This window comes from Pogona vitticeps, chromosome ZW-PAR (assembly GCF_051106095.1).
Source record: "Pogona vitticeps strain Pit_001003342236 chromosome ZW-PAR, PviZW2.1, whole genome shotgun sequence".
NCBI lineage: Eukaryota > Metazoa > Chordata > Lepidosauria > Squamata > Agamidae > Pogona > Pogona vitticeps.
The window spans coordinates 1,841,359-1,861,562 of NC_135800.1; the positions used below are offsets into that span (position 1 = coordinate 1,841,359).

General features: G+C 42.2%; 1 protein-coding gene across 2 annotated transcripts in view; it reads left to right on the forward strand.

Annotated features, from left to right (window-relative positions):
- Positions 1 to 20,204, forward strand: part of ABL1 (ABL proto-oncogene 1, non-receptor tyrosine kinase) — an 89,588-nt gene that overhangs the window by 31,143 nt on the left and 38,241 nt on the right. The window contains exon 1 of one of the 2 annotated variants that reach the window (XM_072984871.2): positions 10,358 to 12,138. The exons of the other annotated variant lie outside the window; for it this stretch is intronic. Coding sequence (XP_072840972.2) covers positions 12,054 to 12,138 — 85 coding nt within the window. The 5' untranslated portion in view covers positions 10,358 to 12,053. Of the gene's footprint in view, positions 1 to 10,357; positions 12,139 to 20,204 lie in introns of those variants that run through there. 2 annotated transcript variants of the gene reach the window in all.

Genomic DNA, 20,204 nt, shown 5'->3' on the forward strand with positions numbered 1-20,204 from the left:
CTTGTTTTCTTCACTATGAACAGGTCCACCCTCCTTTTTTTATAGGCAGACTCTCATGTCCAACAGGAAAGGTTTTAATGCCTCAGAGAAGAAGTTCGATCCTACCACATTGTTGTCTTGCTTATAATTAAAGGCCTAGTTTGATAGATTATGCCTTTATGGGCAGCAGGGGGAATAGATCTTGTTCAAAGCTTCAGGCCTTAAATTCTCCAAACAAAACATCACATAGGTACTTTAGAAGCTCATATAGCTTAGGAACACCTTTGGCACCAAATGCATATGGCTCCTTGCCCTCTCTTTTCTTTCTCCAAACCATGTCTGCTGCTAGCATCATTTCTCCACAGTGGAGTTTCTAAGGCATGCTTCTTGAAGGCAAATGTGCTTTGGAAAGTGTGGTGTAGGATTGATGATGGGGGTGGGACATGCTGCATTAGGAAACCGTTAATCACCTCGCTCCCTGCCTGCCAGCCAGCTCGCTGCTCTCAAAATGGCTTAAGATGTTATTTGCTGGGATTTTTTTTAAAAAAAGCCAGTCTTTGCTTTAAGTACATAGATTTGCACATAGTTGAGCCTCCCGGTGTCCTGCAGGGGAGAAAAGTGGGATATATACAAACAAACAAAAAAAAACGATTGTAGTCTGATCTTTAGAAAACTTTACCCAATTATTTTCTCCTACTGTATATCAGTCTGTGAAGAGCTTGTGGCTACAAAGCAAGTTGGTTTTCTTACAACATCAGTATGCAGTTTGAGTCTGTTAAATTTGACACCCAGATGTATTAAAATACAGCTAGTTTTAAGATCGCGAACGAAAGAATTGTGGCTAATTTGTGTGTGTGTGTGTGTGTGTGTGTGTGTGTGTGTGTATTTCAAGTGATTCTGGAGGGGGGAAAAACAAATGAATCACAGCTTTCACTCCTGCCATCATCTTACATTAGGTTTTCCAAGTGATGAATATGTCCCTTGCTTTTCAACCACAGTGCTCGCCTGTCTAAGTCTGTGTGAGCCACATGGAAGTGTTTTTGCTCTTAATTTGGGCATGGTTGACTCTGTGTCATGCAACGTGAAGCACATGAATCCGCCGTTGGACATCCTATTAATAAGCAAGTTCTTGGCACATATTGTTGCCCAGTGAGATGATTTCTCCCCACTTTAAAGTACTGTAATATGAAGTGATTTTGAGATACTATCACCATATTAGAGAACTGCTGAATAGTTTGATTCCCCACTGTGCCTCCTTGACAGGAGCTGGGCTTCATGATCCATAGGGACTCTTCCAGCTCTGTGACTCTTAAGATGATGATGATGTTTTCAAAGTTCTGAGGTTTCTGAAGGTCTTTGGGCTTTATATTTGTTTCTGCTCTTCGTCTGCTTCTTTCCATTGTTGCCGCCTTTGGCCTCAGCACACTGTTGGTTGGTTTCATAGCCGACGTTTCGAATCTGTTCTCCCTCTGTATTTGTGACTGTCTATTTTTAATTAGCAAGCCTCCCCCCACTTCTTGCCAGCAGCTCTTGTGAAAGTGGGAGTCTCATGTGATTTGGATCATCTGATCTTCTGGCATTGTGAGCCTATCCATTTACCACAGACAACAAGCTTTTGGCAAAGCTTCATTTTCCTCCTCCTCCTCCTCGTCTTCCTCCTCCTCAAACTGTGCTGGGATGATGATGAAAGAAATGCCTTTTTAACTGTTTTCAGTAGCAGTTAAACTCTTTGAAAACCTGGTGATATTTTTACCATTTTGCAGACATTCGCAGAATTTAGAACACGTTTAGTATGAATGTTGATCTCTTTGTTGGCCTGCCCTCATGCTCCCCTCACTTTTTAATAGTAAACAGTAAAATAGAACCCCTTTTGTTGCCAAAGTGTTATTCTGATATGTCCAGTACTGAGTAGCACCAGCCTCTTCGGTACAGCTGGTTTCACTTAATGTGTTCTCTTTAAACAAAACCGTGTTAATGGAAGCAGTTTTGAAACGGGCCATACATACCACCATCACTTTTTACGGGTTTTTGCTGCTTATAAAGAAGTAATAGGAGATGAGATTCTGAAAGAATTCCACATGGAATTTGTATTGGAAAAGGATTTATGGAAGCTGTAGCATGTTTATAACTGTGCTTACCATTCTCTTACCTTCAAGATGAGAAAGGTCTAGAGTAAGTGGCCACAAGTTTTTGTTTTTTGTAGATTAGGGCCCATTCATCAGATGCTTGAAGTGTGATCCACAATTGCCAGTTATATCAGAATGGTCAAATAGTAGGTCAGGGAACCTTGGGAGGTGGTGAAGCACTTCAATGCTGGAGGCCTTCAAGGGAAAATTGGACAACTCTGTGTCCGATCTGCTTTGATTTGGACTTGCTTTGAATAGGGTGGCCTTAGAGGCCATCCTTCCAACTCAGTTTATTCTGTGATTATCAAGTTCAGAGGAACTAGTGAGAGGGGAGTCTAACCCTTTTCTCTCCTGCTGCAGATGTGACAAAACTCTTTGTTTTGAAGGTGTTGTTTCCATTGGGAGGAAAGCTTCACTGTTGTACATGCTACTTACCTTAAAACACACATACATTAAACACAAAGATATGCTTCCCTCTTAATGTAATTTGAAGCTCAGTGGCATGGAGTATCACATTCCCCAAAACCCATGAGCTCTGACCTGCACACAGTGAGAATGACATGTGTGTACTGTAGTGTTCTCTCAGTCTCTCTCTCTTTATTATAGTGTTAATCCCCTACCTGTATGCCCAGGTGAGTCTTAACCAGTATTAACCAATAGAAAATAAATACTGATCAACTGGTGGAGCTGTTGCCTTGTATTGCATGGTAATGTTTGAAATTCATGGGCATAGCGGTAAATTCTGTCATGACCTTCTTATGAGGCTGCCTTATAATACACAAGCCACCTTACCACCTTTTAAATGAGCGGACACTTAATTCTGTGAATTGCTTCCCTTGCTGATTTCATTGAGTTGTGCACACAAGTAGAATATTATCTGTGGCTTGAAGTCATTTTTGACTTCGTATCTTAAAAATGTATTTGTCATTTTTCCACTTAGCAAAACCCCGATTCCCCCCCCCCAAAAGCCCTTTGAGTGTCACATGCTGTGGAGTCTGTGCTCTTGTGCCTTACTTCCCCCCCTTTCCCGCCCTCTTTTGGGGCAGGGAGGAGAAGGAATGTTTTTGAAGTGGAATCACCCAACACCCTTCATAAATCTCCTCCAAGAAGTTCTGGGGTTAGGGTATTTCACACATGAAATATTCTCCTTGGCTGGCTTCCAGGTTCAGAGTCTTTCAAATAAAGGATCTGAGCAGAAACAACAGTTGCAGGAAATCTTGGCTTGGGGCTTAGCAGAAGAGCAGCTGATCTTTAATAACACTGGATTTCCTCATGTGTGGCCTTTGAAAATAGGAGGCTTTTCTAGTGGCCAGCAACTGCATTGGCTGAAGGAGAAGAGGTAAAACCTGGGAGTGAAATGCCTGTTATTTTCTACCACTCCTTATTCTGTGGTTGCTATGAGTTGAACATATAATAATGGAATAATGGAGTGGGAAGGGGCCTCGAAGGCCATTGAATCCAATCCCCTGCTCAAGGCTGGATTCCAAATCAAAGCAGATCGGACAGATGGTTGTCCAATTTTCTCCAGTGTTGGGGCACTCACCACCTCCTGAGGCCATGGGTTCCATTGTCGTACTGCTCTAACATTTAAGAAGTTTTTCCTGATATTCAGCCTAAATCTGGCTTCCTGTAGTTTGAGCCCATTATTACCTGTCCTGCACTCTGGGATGATTGGAAACATAGTCCTTATTCGGATACAAAAGAGCCTTTCCTGAAATAAGGGAAAGAGATACAGGAAACTAGGGATGTGGAAAAGGAAAGAAAAAACCTCTTTCAAAGTAAACAAACCCAAAAGGTCGCCTTTAACGTATTAAAACTGATGAGCTTTGGAGTCCGGGACTTCTTCACGCAGCAGTAGAATGTGTGAAAGAAGTGTCAAAATTATGTAAAGCAGTGTCCTAGATTGAGTTAGCAAATATGTAGAATCAGTTTAGGACAGCAGATTTTACCACTAGCATGGCATGTTATAGACACTCAGTGTGTCTTTACAATACCATACAAAAAAAGCAGCACCAATACACATTCAAAGCAGTTGTTGTTGTTTAGTCCTGTCCCCTATTGCTCCGGGTGACCCCAGGGACCAAAGGACGCCAAGCCCTCCTGTCTTCCACTGCTTCCCGGAGTTGGGTCAAAGTCATGTTGGTTGCTTCAGTAACACTGTCCAACCATCTTGTCCTCCGTCGTCCGCTTCTCCTCTTGCCTTCACTCTTTCCCAACATCATGGTCTTTTCTGGGGAGTCTTCTCTTCTCATGAGATGGCCAAAGGACTGGAGCCTCAGCTTCAGGATCTGTCCTTCCATTTAAACCCAACCATCCGCCCACTCTGATAGCCGGTCATTCAGGGAAAGCTTTTCTGAGGAGAAAGGTCTTCACCTGCTTGCGGAAGGACTCAGGAGAACAGTAGTCATGCCTGACGAGAGTTGAATTAGGGCATTGCCCTCTTTTGTTTCACCTCCATTTATCATTGTCTTTCACTGTTTGCAGCATGAAGCTTATGTTTTGGGGTACAAGTAAATCAGAAGAGAATGCTACTACCCTGTTTTCCCAAAAATAAGACCTAAAGTAAATAAGCCCTAGTATGATTTTTCAGGATGATCGTAATATAAACCCTACCCCCCCCCCAAAATAAGCCCCAGTTAAGTGAAACCCTGCCCTCTACCTTTGTGCAACAGCCAGATGAAGATGACATGACTATATTTGAATAAATGTAAATTGTTGTACATGGGAAAAAAATAAAACGTCCCCTGAAAATAAGCCCTAATGTTTTTGTTTTGTTTTGTTTTTGCTTTGGTAGCAAAAATTAATATAAGATCCTGTCTTATTTTCGGGGAAACACAGGTAGGTGGGGAAAAAGGTTTCCATTGTTCAGGAAAAATAATGAAAATCCCTATTTCCTTAGCTAGTGCTTTGCATTTGAGGGCTTAAAACATGTGGAATTGATTTCCATTTTTTTTCCTTTTGGTTCCTTCTCTCCCCCCCCCCCCCAAAAAAAAAAAGACATCTCTGAATTATTCTTCCCTGTGGCAGGCAGCTGTTCATCAACTTTGTGAACTCTGAGTCTGCCTTGGTGGGGAAGTTATGCTTCTTTTTCTGCTTTTCTTTGTCCTTAGCTGAGGAGCTGCTGTTCTTTCTCCCTCTTTACTGCCGCTTGAACAGCAAAGCAATCCCTACTCTCGGCCCCACCCCCATCCCCAGGAAAGGCTAGGCCTGCTTCTACTTTGCAGTCCCGGAAGGAATCCTCAAATCAGAAACATTCAGAATTTCTAAAGTTCTAGAACTGGAATAGGTTTTTTGTTGTTGTTGTTCTGGAAAATACTCAGAATGTAAATAGGGAAACAAGGGACTGCGGAGCTGCCTGTTGGCAGAGGAAACAAAATTGTTTTTAAAGAACTAAGGCGTGGTGCACAATGCTTCTAAATCATCCCTCAGGGCAGACTGGCGAATGCTTCAAATAAATAACCATATCATTTCACATGCAATGTGAAATAATGCAATTGAAGCATTAAACGTGTTTCACACACTTTATCTCTGGGTCCTTTACAACAGGCTTGCCAAAACAATTATCCCCGTTTTACAGTGGGATAAACCAAGCCCAGGAGTACCTTGCAAAAGCCTGCCTGTGGTTTGGAGGCTGAGGTCAACGTCTACAAATTCGTGGGGACCTTGTGTGCCACCCTGAGTGCTTCAGACCGTAAAATAATAATCTTAAAACTGCAGAGCTGGAAGGGACTCCATGGATCATTTCTTTGAAGGTCTGTTCAGTCCAAGTTTGATTTAAAGATACCGAATCATAAGGAGATTAGGGACCTCTCTAGTCCTCAGACGTTCTTGGACCACAACTCCCAGAAATCATGGCCAACACAGTTAGTGGTGAAGGCTTCTGGGAATTTTAGTGGAAGAACATCTGGGGACCCACGGTTGGGAACCTTTGTTAAAGAGAGGGATATGTTAAGGGGGAAAACAAGTCTTGTACTCTTTTATCAATAGTCCCAAATAAATCTCACAAGCATAGAGAGTTTTGAAATAAATGCACTGAATACTTGATTCTTCAATAGTTTTCTCAAATACTTACAAGCATGTCTCTCAAGTGTGGATTGTCATCGACATTTACATGTGCAACTGTTCCTTCAAGATGTCATGTGTAGACAAATTTAACAAGACTGAATGAAGCACTTCCAGAAGGCTTTATTCCAAATAGGGGAATTTTTTTTCCTGAGGCTAGGTCTCAAGGTGTGCATTCCAGATTCCAGATTTTGTTTCAGGTTCAGCAGACCCATAATCTTAGCTTGGATGTGTTAATAAAATTTGAAAGAAGGCTCCCTCGATAACTGCTGAGATTTCCCTGGGTCACGCAAGTCCAACATGTCGATTGTATGCTCATGGTCTTTCTTTTTATTGGGTTAAGTTGTATCTTTGTTTTGTTGTATTCATGAAGGCTTTCACGGCCGGGATCTAATGGTTGTTGTGGGTTTTTCAGGCTCTTTGGCCGTGTTCTGAAGATTGTTCTTCCTAACGTTTCTCCAGTCTCTGTGGCCGGCATCTTCAGAGGACAGCACTCTGTGCTCTGGTGTAGTTGGCTTGGGAGTGGAGTATTTATGGCTGTGAGATGGGCTTTTGTCTTTTTCTGTAGATGGGTGATTAGTGTGTCTTGTTGTGTGTTTTGTTGGTTTATCCAAATGTTTGGCTTTGCACTGTGCATGCATACGTGTAGGACTGAGCTAGTCATTTGAGCAAAAAGCGCTCTGCTGGATCTGTTTCCCCAGCTGAATGTTTGTTTGAGTAACCTTTTGGGACTAGCAGTTTGTCATTAAATGTGGGATTGGGAAGGAGAAGACATTCAAGCACTTGATTTCCTAATAATTTTGCAACCACTGTTTGGGAGCCAGGCGCAACAGGCAAAGCAGTACATATTTTATGGTGTGCCCTTTAGTGGAAATGCATTTGCAAAGTTCCAGATAGCTTGGCAGTATTTGCCTGTGCGCGCACAGGCTTTCTTTCAACTGCCCTGGAGATAACTTTGCAGGAATATTGGCGCCTCCTTTTTCAACCCACATCCCTGATGGTTTGTGCAACAGTTCCGCATATTTATCTACCCCCTTTCCACTTCAGCCTCCACTCTCTCCTTCCACCCCATCCTCAGATGCAATTTGATCTATCAAGCCTGGTCCTCTGCTCAAAGAAAGACTTGGTTATTAACTGTTTCCTTCTCCCTAGTACTGGGTTTTGCTCTTACAGTGCTGTTGTGCGCTCAGAGGCAAACAGAGTTCCACTTTCCCTAGCTAATTTGAGATAAAAAGTGGGACACTTGTGTTGGGGTGTGTGCTTGTGATACCCCTGTTTTCATACAAGGGGTCACTGCTTTATTTTGACAACAAATGGTATTCTCTATAGCACCTTAACATTTAGCATGGCTCTACTTTTCCTAAAGCCAAGATTTATCTAGTTCTCTAACAGCATTGTTATTCTGAGATCTGCCTGAGGTGGGTGGATCCCAAATATATGTGTATGGTCCCAGATACAAGTGTTTTAGAAACACATCTTGTTTTCCCTTGTAAATTAGGAACAACAAAGTGCTATGTGTCATCCTGAAGCAGTCTGCAGTGATGACCTGGCTGGTTAGGAGTGGTGGATATCGTAATCGAACATCCGGAGAGCACGGCCATGAGGATGTCCACTACACCCCATGCATGAATTGTTTTCTTCAGGAAATATATGTAGAAAAGGAGAGAGATAGAGAAGAAAAATGTAAGCACCAGGTTCAGGTGGAAATTCAGTAGGGCAGGTACCATCTGGGTGGATTTCCATTCGCTTTCCACTCTTGTGAATGGTTGTCAACAATGATCTACAATGTTATTTGGTGCTGGTTCTCTCCCTGCTGATGCAAATCATGACTGCTCCTCTCTGTGGTTGCTTTCTTGCTTGCTGTGGCTCATCTGTCCTCTGGTGGCCCTGTTTCTGGCAGTGAGCCTCTCCTGTCTTCCACTGCCTCCCGGAGTTTGGTCAAGCTTTATTCGTAGCTTTGGTGACACTGTCCAACCATCTCGTCCTCGGTCGTCCCCTTCTCCTCTTGCCTTCACATTTTCCCAACATCAGGGTCTTTTCCAGGGAGTCTTCTCATGAGATGGCCAAAGTCTTGGAGCCTCAGCTTCAGGATCTGTCCTTCCAGTGAGCACTCAGGGTTTATTTCCTTCAGAATGGATAGGTTTGTTCTCCTTGCATTCCGGGGGACTCTCAAGAGCCTCCTCCAGCACCACAATTCAAGAACCCAGATGGAAATGCAGGTGCTTTTTAGGAATCAAAGAATTGAAACAAACTATTTGCAGTTTGATTTTGAAGCCATGGAACCTAAGTGGTTGCTTTTAGTATTGGTCTGACTTATTCATGTCTCAAAAGGCGGGGAGATAATGGGGATTAAAAAAAAGAATGTCATTCAAGCAACTACTACTTATTTATTCTTCTTTTGGCACTGAGCATGTTAACTTTGTTTTTCCAACTCCCTTGAGCCTTAACGGGGGCTGTCTTAGTAATCCCATTTAGTAACTCCTCTGGAATCCTTCTGGAATTTTGCATTCCTGCAGCTGCAATTCTGGAAAACCTCATGCTATGGAAAGCAGAGGAGGTCAGAATTGCTCACTTTCAGGGTACGCGATTGTGAAACTCCCTGCAATGTGACCATGCTGCGGTTTCCCAGAACTGTTTCCCATCTGGGCAGACAAAAATTGAAACAGAGCTCTGTGTTACATAATGCTCAGTTTTCTTGCTATTGATCTCTTCCCCTGCTCTGACTTTTGATTAGCCTTCTATGCCTAATATTAATTGTGTGTTGCCAAGTACCGTATTTTTCGCACCATAAGACGCACTTTCCCCCCACAAAACAGGGGGGTGGAAAGTCTGTGCGTCTAATGGAGCAAAGAAAACAGGTTATATTTTCCTGTTTTCTTCTCCTAAAAAATTGGTGCGTCTTATGGAAAGGTGCGTCTTATGGAGCGAAAAGTACAGTAAATTCTGACTTGTGGTGATCCTTTTTAGGGTTTTCTAGGCAGAACATACTCAGAAGTGGTTTACCATTCCCTTCTGGGGACATCTTGAGACTGGAATTTGCCCATGGCCATGCAGGCTGGCTCTTCTGGGACTGAGCGTTTGCATTGTGCAGTGTGGTGTATTCTGAGTTCTACTGCATTGCATGAAATCATATATTTTAATCAGGGCTTCTTTTTTTTATTAAAAGAAACATGTGAAAAGTGGATTTATCATAGGATACAAATAATTTTGTGCATCAAGAGGATGACCAACAAAGACTTAGGTGAATGAATAAATGGCAAGAATGGATAAAACACATACAGTGTAGAACGCTAGGATAGTTTGACGACATAAAGGTGGGGGGGGAGTAAAGATGGCTGCAGCTGCTCTTTCAGAGTAAAGTAAATGGGAAGAAAAATTCCAAGAAACAGAGAAATGTATTGGCTGGAGAACACAAGAGGCCGTTTTGGGTGCTACGCAGTGTCCTTGTTCAGAACTGCCACGTCTAAAGTCAAAGTGGCCATGATGACATTTGTCATGCCTTACCCAATGGGCACCTTCACTGGAAAGATTCCTCAGCTGCGATTTTGGATGATGACTTAACTTGCTAGTGGATTTTCCCCTGCGTTTTCCTGACTCTCAACACTTGCAGGCTTCACGTAGGACTGCACCACAACATCTGACCTCCCAACAGGAGAAGAAGAAAAAGCTGTTTGAAAAACCAAAGGAAACCCAGAAAGGCCAGGAAACAAATCTGAGTTCTTTTCACAAAATACATGTCCTCTACCATCAAACTATTAGTCCCCTCAGATCCTGCAAAAGCAATAGTCTTGTGGCACATTGAAAATTAATAAATATTGGGCCCTTTATTTATTTATTTATTGGACTTATATACCGCCCCATAGCGCTACAAGCACTCTCCGGGCGGTTTACAATTTTTAAAATTATACAGGCTACACATTGCCCCCCCCAGCGAGCTGGGTACTCATTTTACCGACCTCGGAAGGATGGAAGGCTGAGTCAACCTTGAGCCGGCTACCTGGGATTTGAACCCCAGGTCGTGAGCACAGTTTTAGCTGCAGTACAGCGTTTTAACCACTGCGCCACCAGATGCTGGCCAGTATTTTCTACATATAATTTGCTTCTGACCTTAATGTCTGTATATCATTTTTTCCTGATCTTAATGTCTATAGTTCTATTCCTAACGTATATGTACTGAATATATGTCTGAAATTCTGGGTAACACTTTTTGTCTTCAGTGAAGTAGACTCTAAGCCCAGAAAAGGTCATCCTACATTAAATTTTTACTCTTTAAGGCGCTACAAGATTCATTGTTTTATCACAGCAGAATAACAAGGTTGTCTTTTGGTTTTTAGAGTCAAAAGTTTACCATCTCTGACCAAGGGAAATACAGGTGGCAGGTATAAGAAAAGTCTCCTCTTTACCTGGGACCTTAGAAGTGCCACTTTCACTAAAGAGGAGAATGATTAACGACACCAGTAATACAAGTCAACTTCATAGGCTATGGCTTTGAGCAGGGTATATGTTTATGTTTGCTATCTTCAAGAACCTTTGGCGATTGGTGCTGTTTTGCACAGTTTGTGTGCTTTCCAGTACATGCCTGAAGCTTCTTATTTAGATGGCTGTCAGGTGCAAGCATGTGAGTTTGATTTCTGGAAAGTAGTTTCAATATGTTTGCTGTGGAAATGGCATATGAGGTATGAAAGGTTTAGGAGCACCTGTATTGTGCAGTTGTCATAATATAGCCTCTTTCGTATGGTTGCATAACTTGCTTGTTACTTGGCTTTTGATGAATTCCTCTCCCTGAAGTAGACTTCTGACAAACATTTGTTTCAACACTTTCTTCTTTGTGCTCGACATCCATTAGAACAGACAAGATATTTCCTATTAGTCCCCCCCCTCTCTCTTTCTCTCCTCTTGTGCTTTATTCTGATAAATTATGACAGAAAATAAATCAGAGTAATGATGAAAGCAAGAGAAGTACAGACTCTGTTTTTCTGTATGGGACCCCCTTTTGAAACCTGATATTTGTTCCCCTAATCTGTTGTATCAGAGGATGATGGAGGTTGTAATCCAAACATCTGGAGGATGCCTGCTTAGGAGAAACGAGCTTTAGTAGCTTGCGTTTTCTGAAATGGTCAGATAAATCCACCAGCCTGCAGATACAGTATGTTCTTAGCATTAATATTGCTCCGAGTTCCTTGTTTCACAAAACTCTGGAAAACTTTCTGCTGCGGCTTCTGTACCAGAAGATCCCAAGATTCCCCCATACAAGAATTTCTAAAGATGGGCGGGCAGATGGCCATTCCTCTGGCAGAGCCCGGTGATTGATCCGCCACCCTTGGAAAGCAGAGCCGTGAGGAGTTAAGTGGGCGGTGGGCGTTCCTGCTTTCCTGATGTCACAAAGTCAGTCAGGCAAAGCCTGAAGGGGGCCCTTTGTTGGCGGTTCAACGTAAGCAGCTTCAGCTCGCACAGAGTGAGCTGGGGGGGGCGGCGGAATGGCCAATTTTAGGAGATCTGGCTTGAACTAACTTATCCCAGCTTCCCCCCCCTTTTTTTCTTCTTCTTTTCCTTTTTTCTCATTCTCTCCTCCCTGTCCTACCCAGAAAAGGCTGAAGAATGTAAACCAAGAGAAGGAGAGCTATAAGTTATTTCATTTTTAAATTTTTTTTTTTAGTGCTGATGGGGGTTAGAAGAACAATGGAGCACGTCAAAAATGGATGAACCGCTTCTCTGACTTCCGGAGTTAATGGTTTTAGGGAGCTTGGGATTCATAAGCTTTTTGTACCAGCAGAACTCTGTGTGTGTGTGAGTGAGTGTGTGTGCATTTTGTGGGCGCGTCTGAAGTTTTCCAGAGAAAAGGAAGGTGGGAGAAAGTGAACGAAACCAAAGCCCTTGCTCTAACCAATGAAAATGTTGGAGATTTGCCTGAAGTTAGTCGGTTGCAAGTCGAAAAAAGGACTCTCTTCCTCCTCCAGTTGCTATTTGGAAGGTAAGTACTGTACAGAACTGTGGTTGCTTGGTGGGTGGGTGCGTGGGTCTGTCTGTCTGTCTCACTTTCTCTGTGGAACTGGGGATGGCTGGCCTTTCTCTTGTCTTGGAGCATCCACAGCTGGATTTCTGTCTGTCTGGAATCCCTTTGGTTAGGGCCTCTGGCAAATTGTGCTTCAGAGAGGAGCAGCTGCACACGGGGTGCGGTGGCGGGTGATTTGTGAGCCTTTTTTGACAGCCTTTCTCCAAAGCTAGCCTTTGCCTGTGTCGTTTGGGACAGGGCGGGAAGAAGGAAGCTCACACTCTAGGTCAGTTTCCCTGCGTCTGCCAAGCCAGGTGATTTTTATTAACATGAATGTGTGCCTGTCTCTCTTCCATTTATGGCTGAAATGCAGAGCTTACTGACAGTCTGTTAAAGAAAACCATGTTTGTGTCAGTTGGTCTTCTTTTTATGCCTAGACCAGCATAGACTAAGGCTTGCTGGAGACGAGCAAACTGCCTTAATAGATCTAAAAAGTAGCCTAAATAGGGTGTATGTATGTGTGTGTGTGTATTTGGTGATTACTTTCCTTTCCAGCACATATATGCCTTTGAGTGTTCCCTTTAGATGTTTATCTACACATAGTTTGCAAATCTTTTGGTATGTTTTTGTGTTTGATGATGATTGGTCTGTCTGAGAGAACATAAAGTCAGGAGAGGGAGGGATAGGTAATATTAATTATGGACTTTGTTTGGGATGCTAGGGGTCAAAATTCAGTTTTAAACCTGCCACAGATTTCCATTTGGACTTGACTAAGTCACTTAATCATATTGTCCCATATCTCCATGTCCACAGTGAACAGCATTATATATGGTTCCCCATTTGGGATGTCTTTTCTTTTCGGACATTGTTCAATCTTTTCAGGCAGACTTTGGCTTTCTGTTTCTGGGGCTTTGGACGATGGGCTGGCCAAGAATTTTGGATGCCATTCATCTGCAAACATCACGCGTGCTTGGAGGCTACTTTCATTCGTCTGTTTAGAAAGCGGAAATGTGGCCACGTGGTTTTCTTGAACCAGTCAGCACCATCTGTTGCTAGAATGCTGACGACTGGCCAAGGAATTCTTCATGAGAAACAAAAGTTTTAAACAGTGGATGCTGAAGTTTCTAATAAGTATCTTTAAGATGTGGTTTGCTTGTAAATATTTCTGAGTTGAGAAACGGCCCTTTTGTTGATATATTGGAGGCTCCAGCAGCTTTCTGTTGCATTTGTAACAAAGCAAAAGCAATGGCTTCTTTCTTTGCAGTTTCTATCACATTGTCCAATTGCACTTTAAAGAGTTGGATTTCCAGTATTAGGCAATTTCTTCACACTGTTGAACCTCATTGCATTTGACTGAGACTAGATAACGACTCTACTCATTACCAGGAAAAAATGGATTTCAGAATCCTGCCTGCCAGAATTGCACTTAATGGAACTTTTGTAAAAGTTTCAGGCACTTTGCAGAGTGGAAAAGAATCCCAGGCACCTGAGGAATTCAGATCTGGTTCCTAGGTTTTGTGACATTTCCTTTTTCTCTACTGAAAGAGCTGGGCATGTTTAGCCTTGAGGAAAGAAGACTGAGGGGAGATACGATAGTACCCAGCTAGTCACCCTGAGGGTCAGGATCTGTTCTCCATCATCTCAAGAGTACAGGACATGTTATAATGGGCTCAAGCTACAGAAAGTCAGATTTTGGCTGAATATCAGGAAAAACCTCTTAATTGTTAGAGCAGTATAACAATGGAACAAATGATCTCAGGAGGTGGTGAGCGCTCCAACACTGGAGAAAACTGGACCACTATCTGTCAGATCTGCTTTGATTTGGATTCCTGCACTGAGCAGGGAGTTGATGGCCTTATTGGTCCCTTCCAACCCTATGATTCTGTGATGTATGAATGTGAGAAGACATTGTCTTCCGTAGGCAGAAGTGGTGTGAACGGCAAGTGAGGCAGGCCGTGCGTATGACAGAGAGAGCATGGTCTCATTCGCTCTAATGGAATAGTCACCACTTGACATAAACCACCTTAAGTAGCAGCTGAAAAGCTTTGGGAAGAGCTATCTGTCAGTAGATTTGCATGGGAAAGGTCCACGGTTCATCCTGCACCATCTCCAGATAGAGGTAGCAGCAGCGTGTGTCTGGATCCCTGCAGAGCAACTAGCAGTGGATGAGCCTTCCCCAACTTGGTATTTTATCAATGATTTTGTTGGACCATAACAACGATGTGGCTGCCAGTGGTCAGAGGCTATGCTGGCCAGGGCACCAGATTAGTGGAAGCCCTTGTAGATAGTACTGAACAAGATGGGCCAGCCATGACTGTAACATGATAGAAGGCAGGCGAGCTTCCTGTGTTCGTAAGTAGGAAATAGTGCAGAATTTCTTTAATTTACATTCCTGTGGAGATTCATCAATTCAGGGTTCTCCAACTTAAATATGAATCAGAACATGTTTAGGCCTGCATTTAGTTTTAAGGCCTCTGATACAGTTTGCAAAACTGCATAATAACGAGGTGACAAATCCTTGTGGTCTTCTCATCCATGATGAAAAAGGCTGCCTCGGCTCATTGAGACACCCCATCAGAAAAATTGTTAACTGCTGCATGTTTTTGCTCCTACGTTAGAATTAAAAAGTTCACATTTTTTCTATCAGCAGAGCATCAGCAAAAAAAAAGCCATGTTTCTGCAGGAAAATAACTTGCATTTAAAAAGTTGTATGTAGCACAAAACACAAAATTCAATGCAAAATACCTCTTTAAAAAAAACTTCCCAAAATGTCAAAAAATTCACAAATATCTCATAATGGCACCCAGCAGGAGGCAAACGTTTATTATTTTGCATTCTGTGAGAATGAAATAAGTGATTATTTCTATCTCTAGTGCTTAATAAGACTTTTCAGTCTAATATGGAACTGTGAGACTACATGCTCGGGGGGGATCACTCTGTTGATGGCATTTTTAGCAAAGTGTTACTTGGCTTTCAGTTCTGCAGTTACAGTTTGGCTTTTGTTAGTTTATGCCTAACTGTTGAGACTGAGATCCAAATTGCCATCTGGAAATGGCAGCATGGCGAGTGGATTCAAAACTTCCTGTAAGGGAACAATAGATAAATACGCAAAATGGATCTTGACAGACTTACCTCTCTTTAGTTCCCACTGTCAGTTTCAGTTTAAAAAAAATAATCAAAATTAACCTGAGGAGAAATGTTTGATACCAGCTAATTTACTCATCAGTTTTCATTCTGTCCTACCTTTCTTTCTAGTGAGCTCAAGATGGCATACATGGCTGTCTTTCTCCCCAGTGCCTCTCTGAGGTAAGTCAGGTTGAGAGACCATGGCTGGCCGCAGGTCACTAAAAGAGCTTCATGCTGGAGAGGAATTGAATCCCAGTCCAGCATTCTCACTCGGATGCCACCCTGACTTTGCTTACCTGCAAATGTTGTGCTAGGCCAGTTTACCTTCTCATTTCAGCAGCTGTGAATTCAGCCTCTGTTACCAGAGACAGGATACCTCTGAATCCTAGTTCTTGGGGTATAGCTGCCTTTGTGCTTATACTTCATGCAACTGTTCAGTAATTTTGAAAAGGCAGGTTGTGAAACCAGGTAGAGCTTTGGACAGTTCTGATCTTCTTAATGTAAAGTGCAACTTGTACCCACCTTCTGATGTCATTTTACTATTTTAAATCCAATTCATAATCCCAGTTTGAGTAGCCACACTGAATCAATGGGACTTGTTAAACCAGCACTTACCTATAAAAGTGGTGACATAAAAGTTCTTAAATTAGGTTAGATTAGATAAATTAAATTAAATTAAGATCATTGTTTGCTTCCTCAAAACAGAAACTTGTTCCCTTGGCATTTCCCTGGTGGAACTGTTTATTCTAATAGGTGTTTTTTAAAAACTTTCCCAGTTATCATAATACAGCAGTTTCCTTGCTATCTACGTACATGATAGGTATCCATGAACTTTTCTGTTGTGCAACATCTCTAGATGTTTGATTATTTATTAAATCTCTCTTATTCTTTCTTCTTGCAGTCTCCAGTTCTGGTGGTACAGGGCTGGGGAGGTTAAATTCTATCTTGGGCATAATTTGAAAAGAAAGTTGAAAATAAAATGATGTGTTCATGCAGTCAGATTTTGAATGTTGAATTGAGTTCTGATTATCATGCCTGAAAAAGTGTGTTGTAGAACTGGAACAGATGCTGAAAAAGACAGCCAGAATAGTAAGCAGGCTGAAGCAACTCCTGTATGAGCAAGGATTACAGCGTATGGGGCTTTTTATGCTCTGAAAAAGGTGTGTGGAGACATGAGTTGGTACTCGACAGGGGTGTATAAAATTATGCTCAGGATGGAGAAGATGGACAGACAGAAAGAGTATCCATCTTAGTACTAGAATCAGCTGGCATCATTCACTAAAGTTGAGTGCTGTGAGATACAAGACAGAAAAACAAAGAAGAAATAATTCTTCATACAGGGCATAGTTGAACTATGGGATTCACTGCCACAGGATATGTTTTTCTTCAATTTTGGGTGGCTTTGGAAAGTGACTGATCAAATCCATACAAGATGAGGCTACCAATGGGGACTTGATGGCTATATGTTCCTTTTGGCACCAGAGTCAGCCTGCTTCTGTATATCAGTTGCTAGGGACCATGTGGAAGTTTACGCCTGCGTTCTGCTTGTGGGCTTCCCATAAAAATAGTCGGTCATTAGGGAAACAGGGCTAGACGAGATGAGCTTTTGGTCTGATCCAGGAGGGATCTCTTCTCGTTTTTATGGTCTTAGCTGATGCGTTTAAGTTAAAAAAATATCTGCAGATTCAAAGTTACAGCTTTTCCTGTCATTTGCTAGGTCTTTTCTGTTTTGTTCTTTATTTTAACCCAGAATGCGTAAAGGCAGAATTTCTGAATTGTGCACCCAGGATCGAGGAAAATCTATATATTGTATATTCACATCTTTGGATGTTGTATTAATTCAATGTGTTTTGTAGGTGTTTTTTTTTTTTTTTAATTGCCTGATTAAAAGCTAGTTTGAGCAATGCTGATCTGTTTGGTCTTCATTGTAGCCTTAAGTTGAGCTCTTCATTTGTGGCTTCCACAAGGCACATTCTGCCTTTTTCTTCCCACTTGATTCCACCTGGTAAATATTATCTTAAGAGGCAGGAAGGACCAAATGTTTGGCAGCTGCAGCCCATTCCCCCCCCACCCCGATGCTGCCCCCACCTTTGGCTATCCCCTTGGCCACTTATTCCACCATGAAAAGGGACAGAACAGATGGAGGGGGGGGTCTCAATCCGGCCTCACTGCAGATGTGGTCTTGAAAATGAACTGCATCCATATGTCCCAAAGAGAGTATAAAATGATCTTTCTTTTATATATATATCTGTGTCTGTGTTCATCTATGTTTTTACAAACTTCTTTTTTTTCCTTTATGAAAAGTTTAAACTCCCAGCTCACCTTCCTTATTCTAGTGAATAAGGTATCAAACCTATTCTGTGGATGCTGGTGGAAGCGCTTTGTTTGTGAAGTAACTGGAGCAGCAGTTTCTTTAACTCCCAGCCCTTAGATTTTGCAGACATACTTGTATGGTAAAGTATCTTGTTACAGTAACCCCAGCCCAGCCAGTTGCAAGAAGCAACCAATTGCTCTTTGCTCTTGTTCTTGGAAAGAGCTGCTCTTTGTGCAGCTTTCTTTTTTCTATTTTTTTTTAAAAAAACCCAGATTCTGTTGGTTTGTGGTGAAAACCGAAGCACTTCCCCCCCCCCCATCTCAGTATGATTGTTGTTGTTGTTTAGTCAAGTCGTGTCCGACTCTTTGTGACCCCATGGACCAGGGCACGCCAGGGCCTCCTGTCTTCCCCTGCCTCCTGGAGTTGGGTCAAATTCATGTTGGTAGATAGGATTGTTAAATTCTGCTCAGGTTGAGATGCATCTGGAACTAAATTTGTGGTTGCACATTCAGGACACCCAATCCTCAACTGCTGCTGGTGCAAACCCATCACAGGTTGTGTGTAAGGAAGCCTTTAAGAGGCAGCCAAGGAAATAGCCGAGATGCAGAAGGAAATCTGCTCCCTTTTACAAAGATAGAGCTTCGCGAGGAAGTGACTGTATTGTCTGGAAGTCCACGGGACGTGGCGTTTGTTCTTGCCAACAGAGAATAGATGTTGTCTTTTTGGCTGGAGGGACAGCCTAAGCTTTGGGACAGCTTGAAAGTTAGAAATTACCGGTTCCCAGTGTTGTCATTATATTATTGAGGAAAGTTTAGTCTGGGGTGGAAGTCCTTACGTTCAGCCACCTTTTTGTGTATTTTTTAAAGAAAAGAAATGAATGTCCTTGTGTTCCCAAGGCTTTCATGGCCTTCGCAAATGTTCTTGTGCTTGTGGTTTTTGGAGGTGACTATGAAGACAGGTTTATTAGTATTTTAGTATCTTAATATGGAGAGAGCACATTTTTAAAAAATTACCTCTGGTAGTTATTTGTATGTAGTACACTGGATTTATTACGAAAAGGTAAGTAATTCCTTTGTTACCATTCAGTTATATCTACACTACATATATACACCTATTCCTGCACTGAGTAAGGGGGTTGGACCCTATGGCCTTATAGGCCCCTTCCAGCTCAATTAATCTATGGTTCTGTTCGATTGTGCATTAACTGCCATGGCAGAATCCTACAGAATCCTAGCACCTGCAGTTAAGTGAGGAACATAAAATTGTCGATGAAGTGGCAAGAGTGATGGATTATAACTCTGGAGACTTAAGGTTTGGATCCCCACATGGCCATGGAACTCAGTATGGGAATGGAACTGGTAAAAACACTCCTTTAATATCTCACTTACCTTGAAACCCCTATTAGGGTCGCTATGAATTAGTTATGACATGATGGCACATCACTATTTCAAGGGATCACACCAGAGTTCTCTAACAGAGTTTTATTTCTCCCCCCCCCCCAAAAAAATACTTTAGATCCCAGGATGACTCTGTTACAGTTAAAATGGCATTAAACTGCTTTAACTGAGTAGTCAAGAAACACTCCTGTTTAGTAGGGGTATATAATTTCAGACAGCTCAGAACATGCACAAGATATCACAATATTGTTGCTTTGTTCCAACTAGACAGCCATGATTAAAATGAGGTTTTCCCAGAAGGAACTATGGGAATTTGGGATTTGTGGGTTAGTCTCTTATCCAGCATGCTTCAAGCCTTTTTGATAGGAAGTCGCCTTACAGAAATGTCAAAGAAGGAGATCAGTATGCTGAAACAAGAGCCCACCATGGAAAACTGCACTCACCCCACAGAATGTGGACCAATTTAGTGTGTGTGTGTGTGTGTATCTGTCCCGAAGATGAGTCTGCCACAGATGAAAGCATCTCAAATATTTCTTAGCAAGGAAGTGGAGAAGTGATTCTTTGTTTCTCGTATTGCTAACACTACCTGGAAGAGAACAGAACAGATGAAAAGGGAGGCTAGAGTATGGTAATCATAGCTCATATTCTTTGTCAAATGAATAAGCCTTTGGCTCTAAACAGATGGAAGCCGAAGGGAATTGTCGTGGGTTTATGTTGCTGTAACCTGCCTGCATTGGTTCTGATCCAGAGCTATAGAGTCGCCAGGATAGTGAAATGTAATCCCAGCCTTAAGGAATGTGCATATATGTCTCCCACAAAATAAGATGGTCGTATAGTGATCTAAAGAATTTGGCTCTCCATTTGCAACAGATGCTTCTTCTGGGGGAAGGAAATCAAGGCAAAAAGTGAAGTTTGAAAGAGAGAGAGAGAGAGAAAGGGAGGCTGTTTTCCAAGTTTCAGAGAGAAATTGCACGATGGAAGTGAAGAACGATCTTTGCAAGGACAGTGAACTAGGACTGTTATAGATAAGGCTTCAACTCTGAGCTCAAGAACAGTAATGAAACTCTCTGGATACATGTGGAAAATCACATCCAAACTTGGAGGTTTTTGCATCTAGACAGCAAGATTGCTCTTAACATTTGTCATTGCTCTCATTATAATTATAATGGCTCTCGTTAGCTTGTAGCGTGTGCAGTGTTATTGCACTG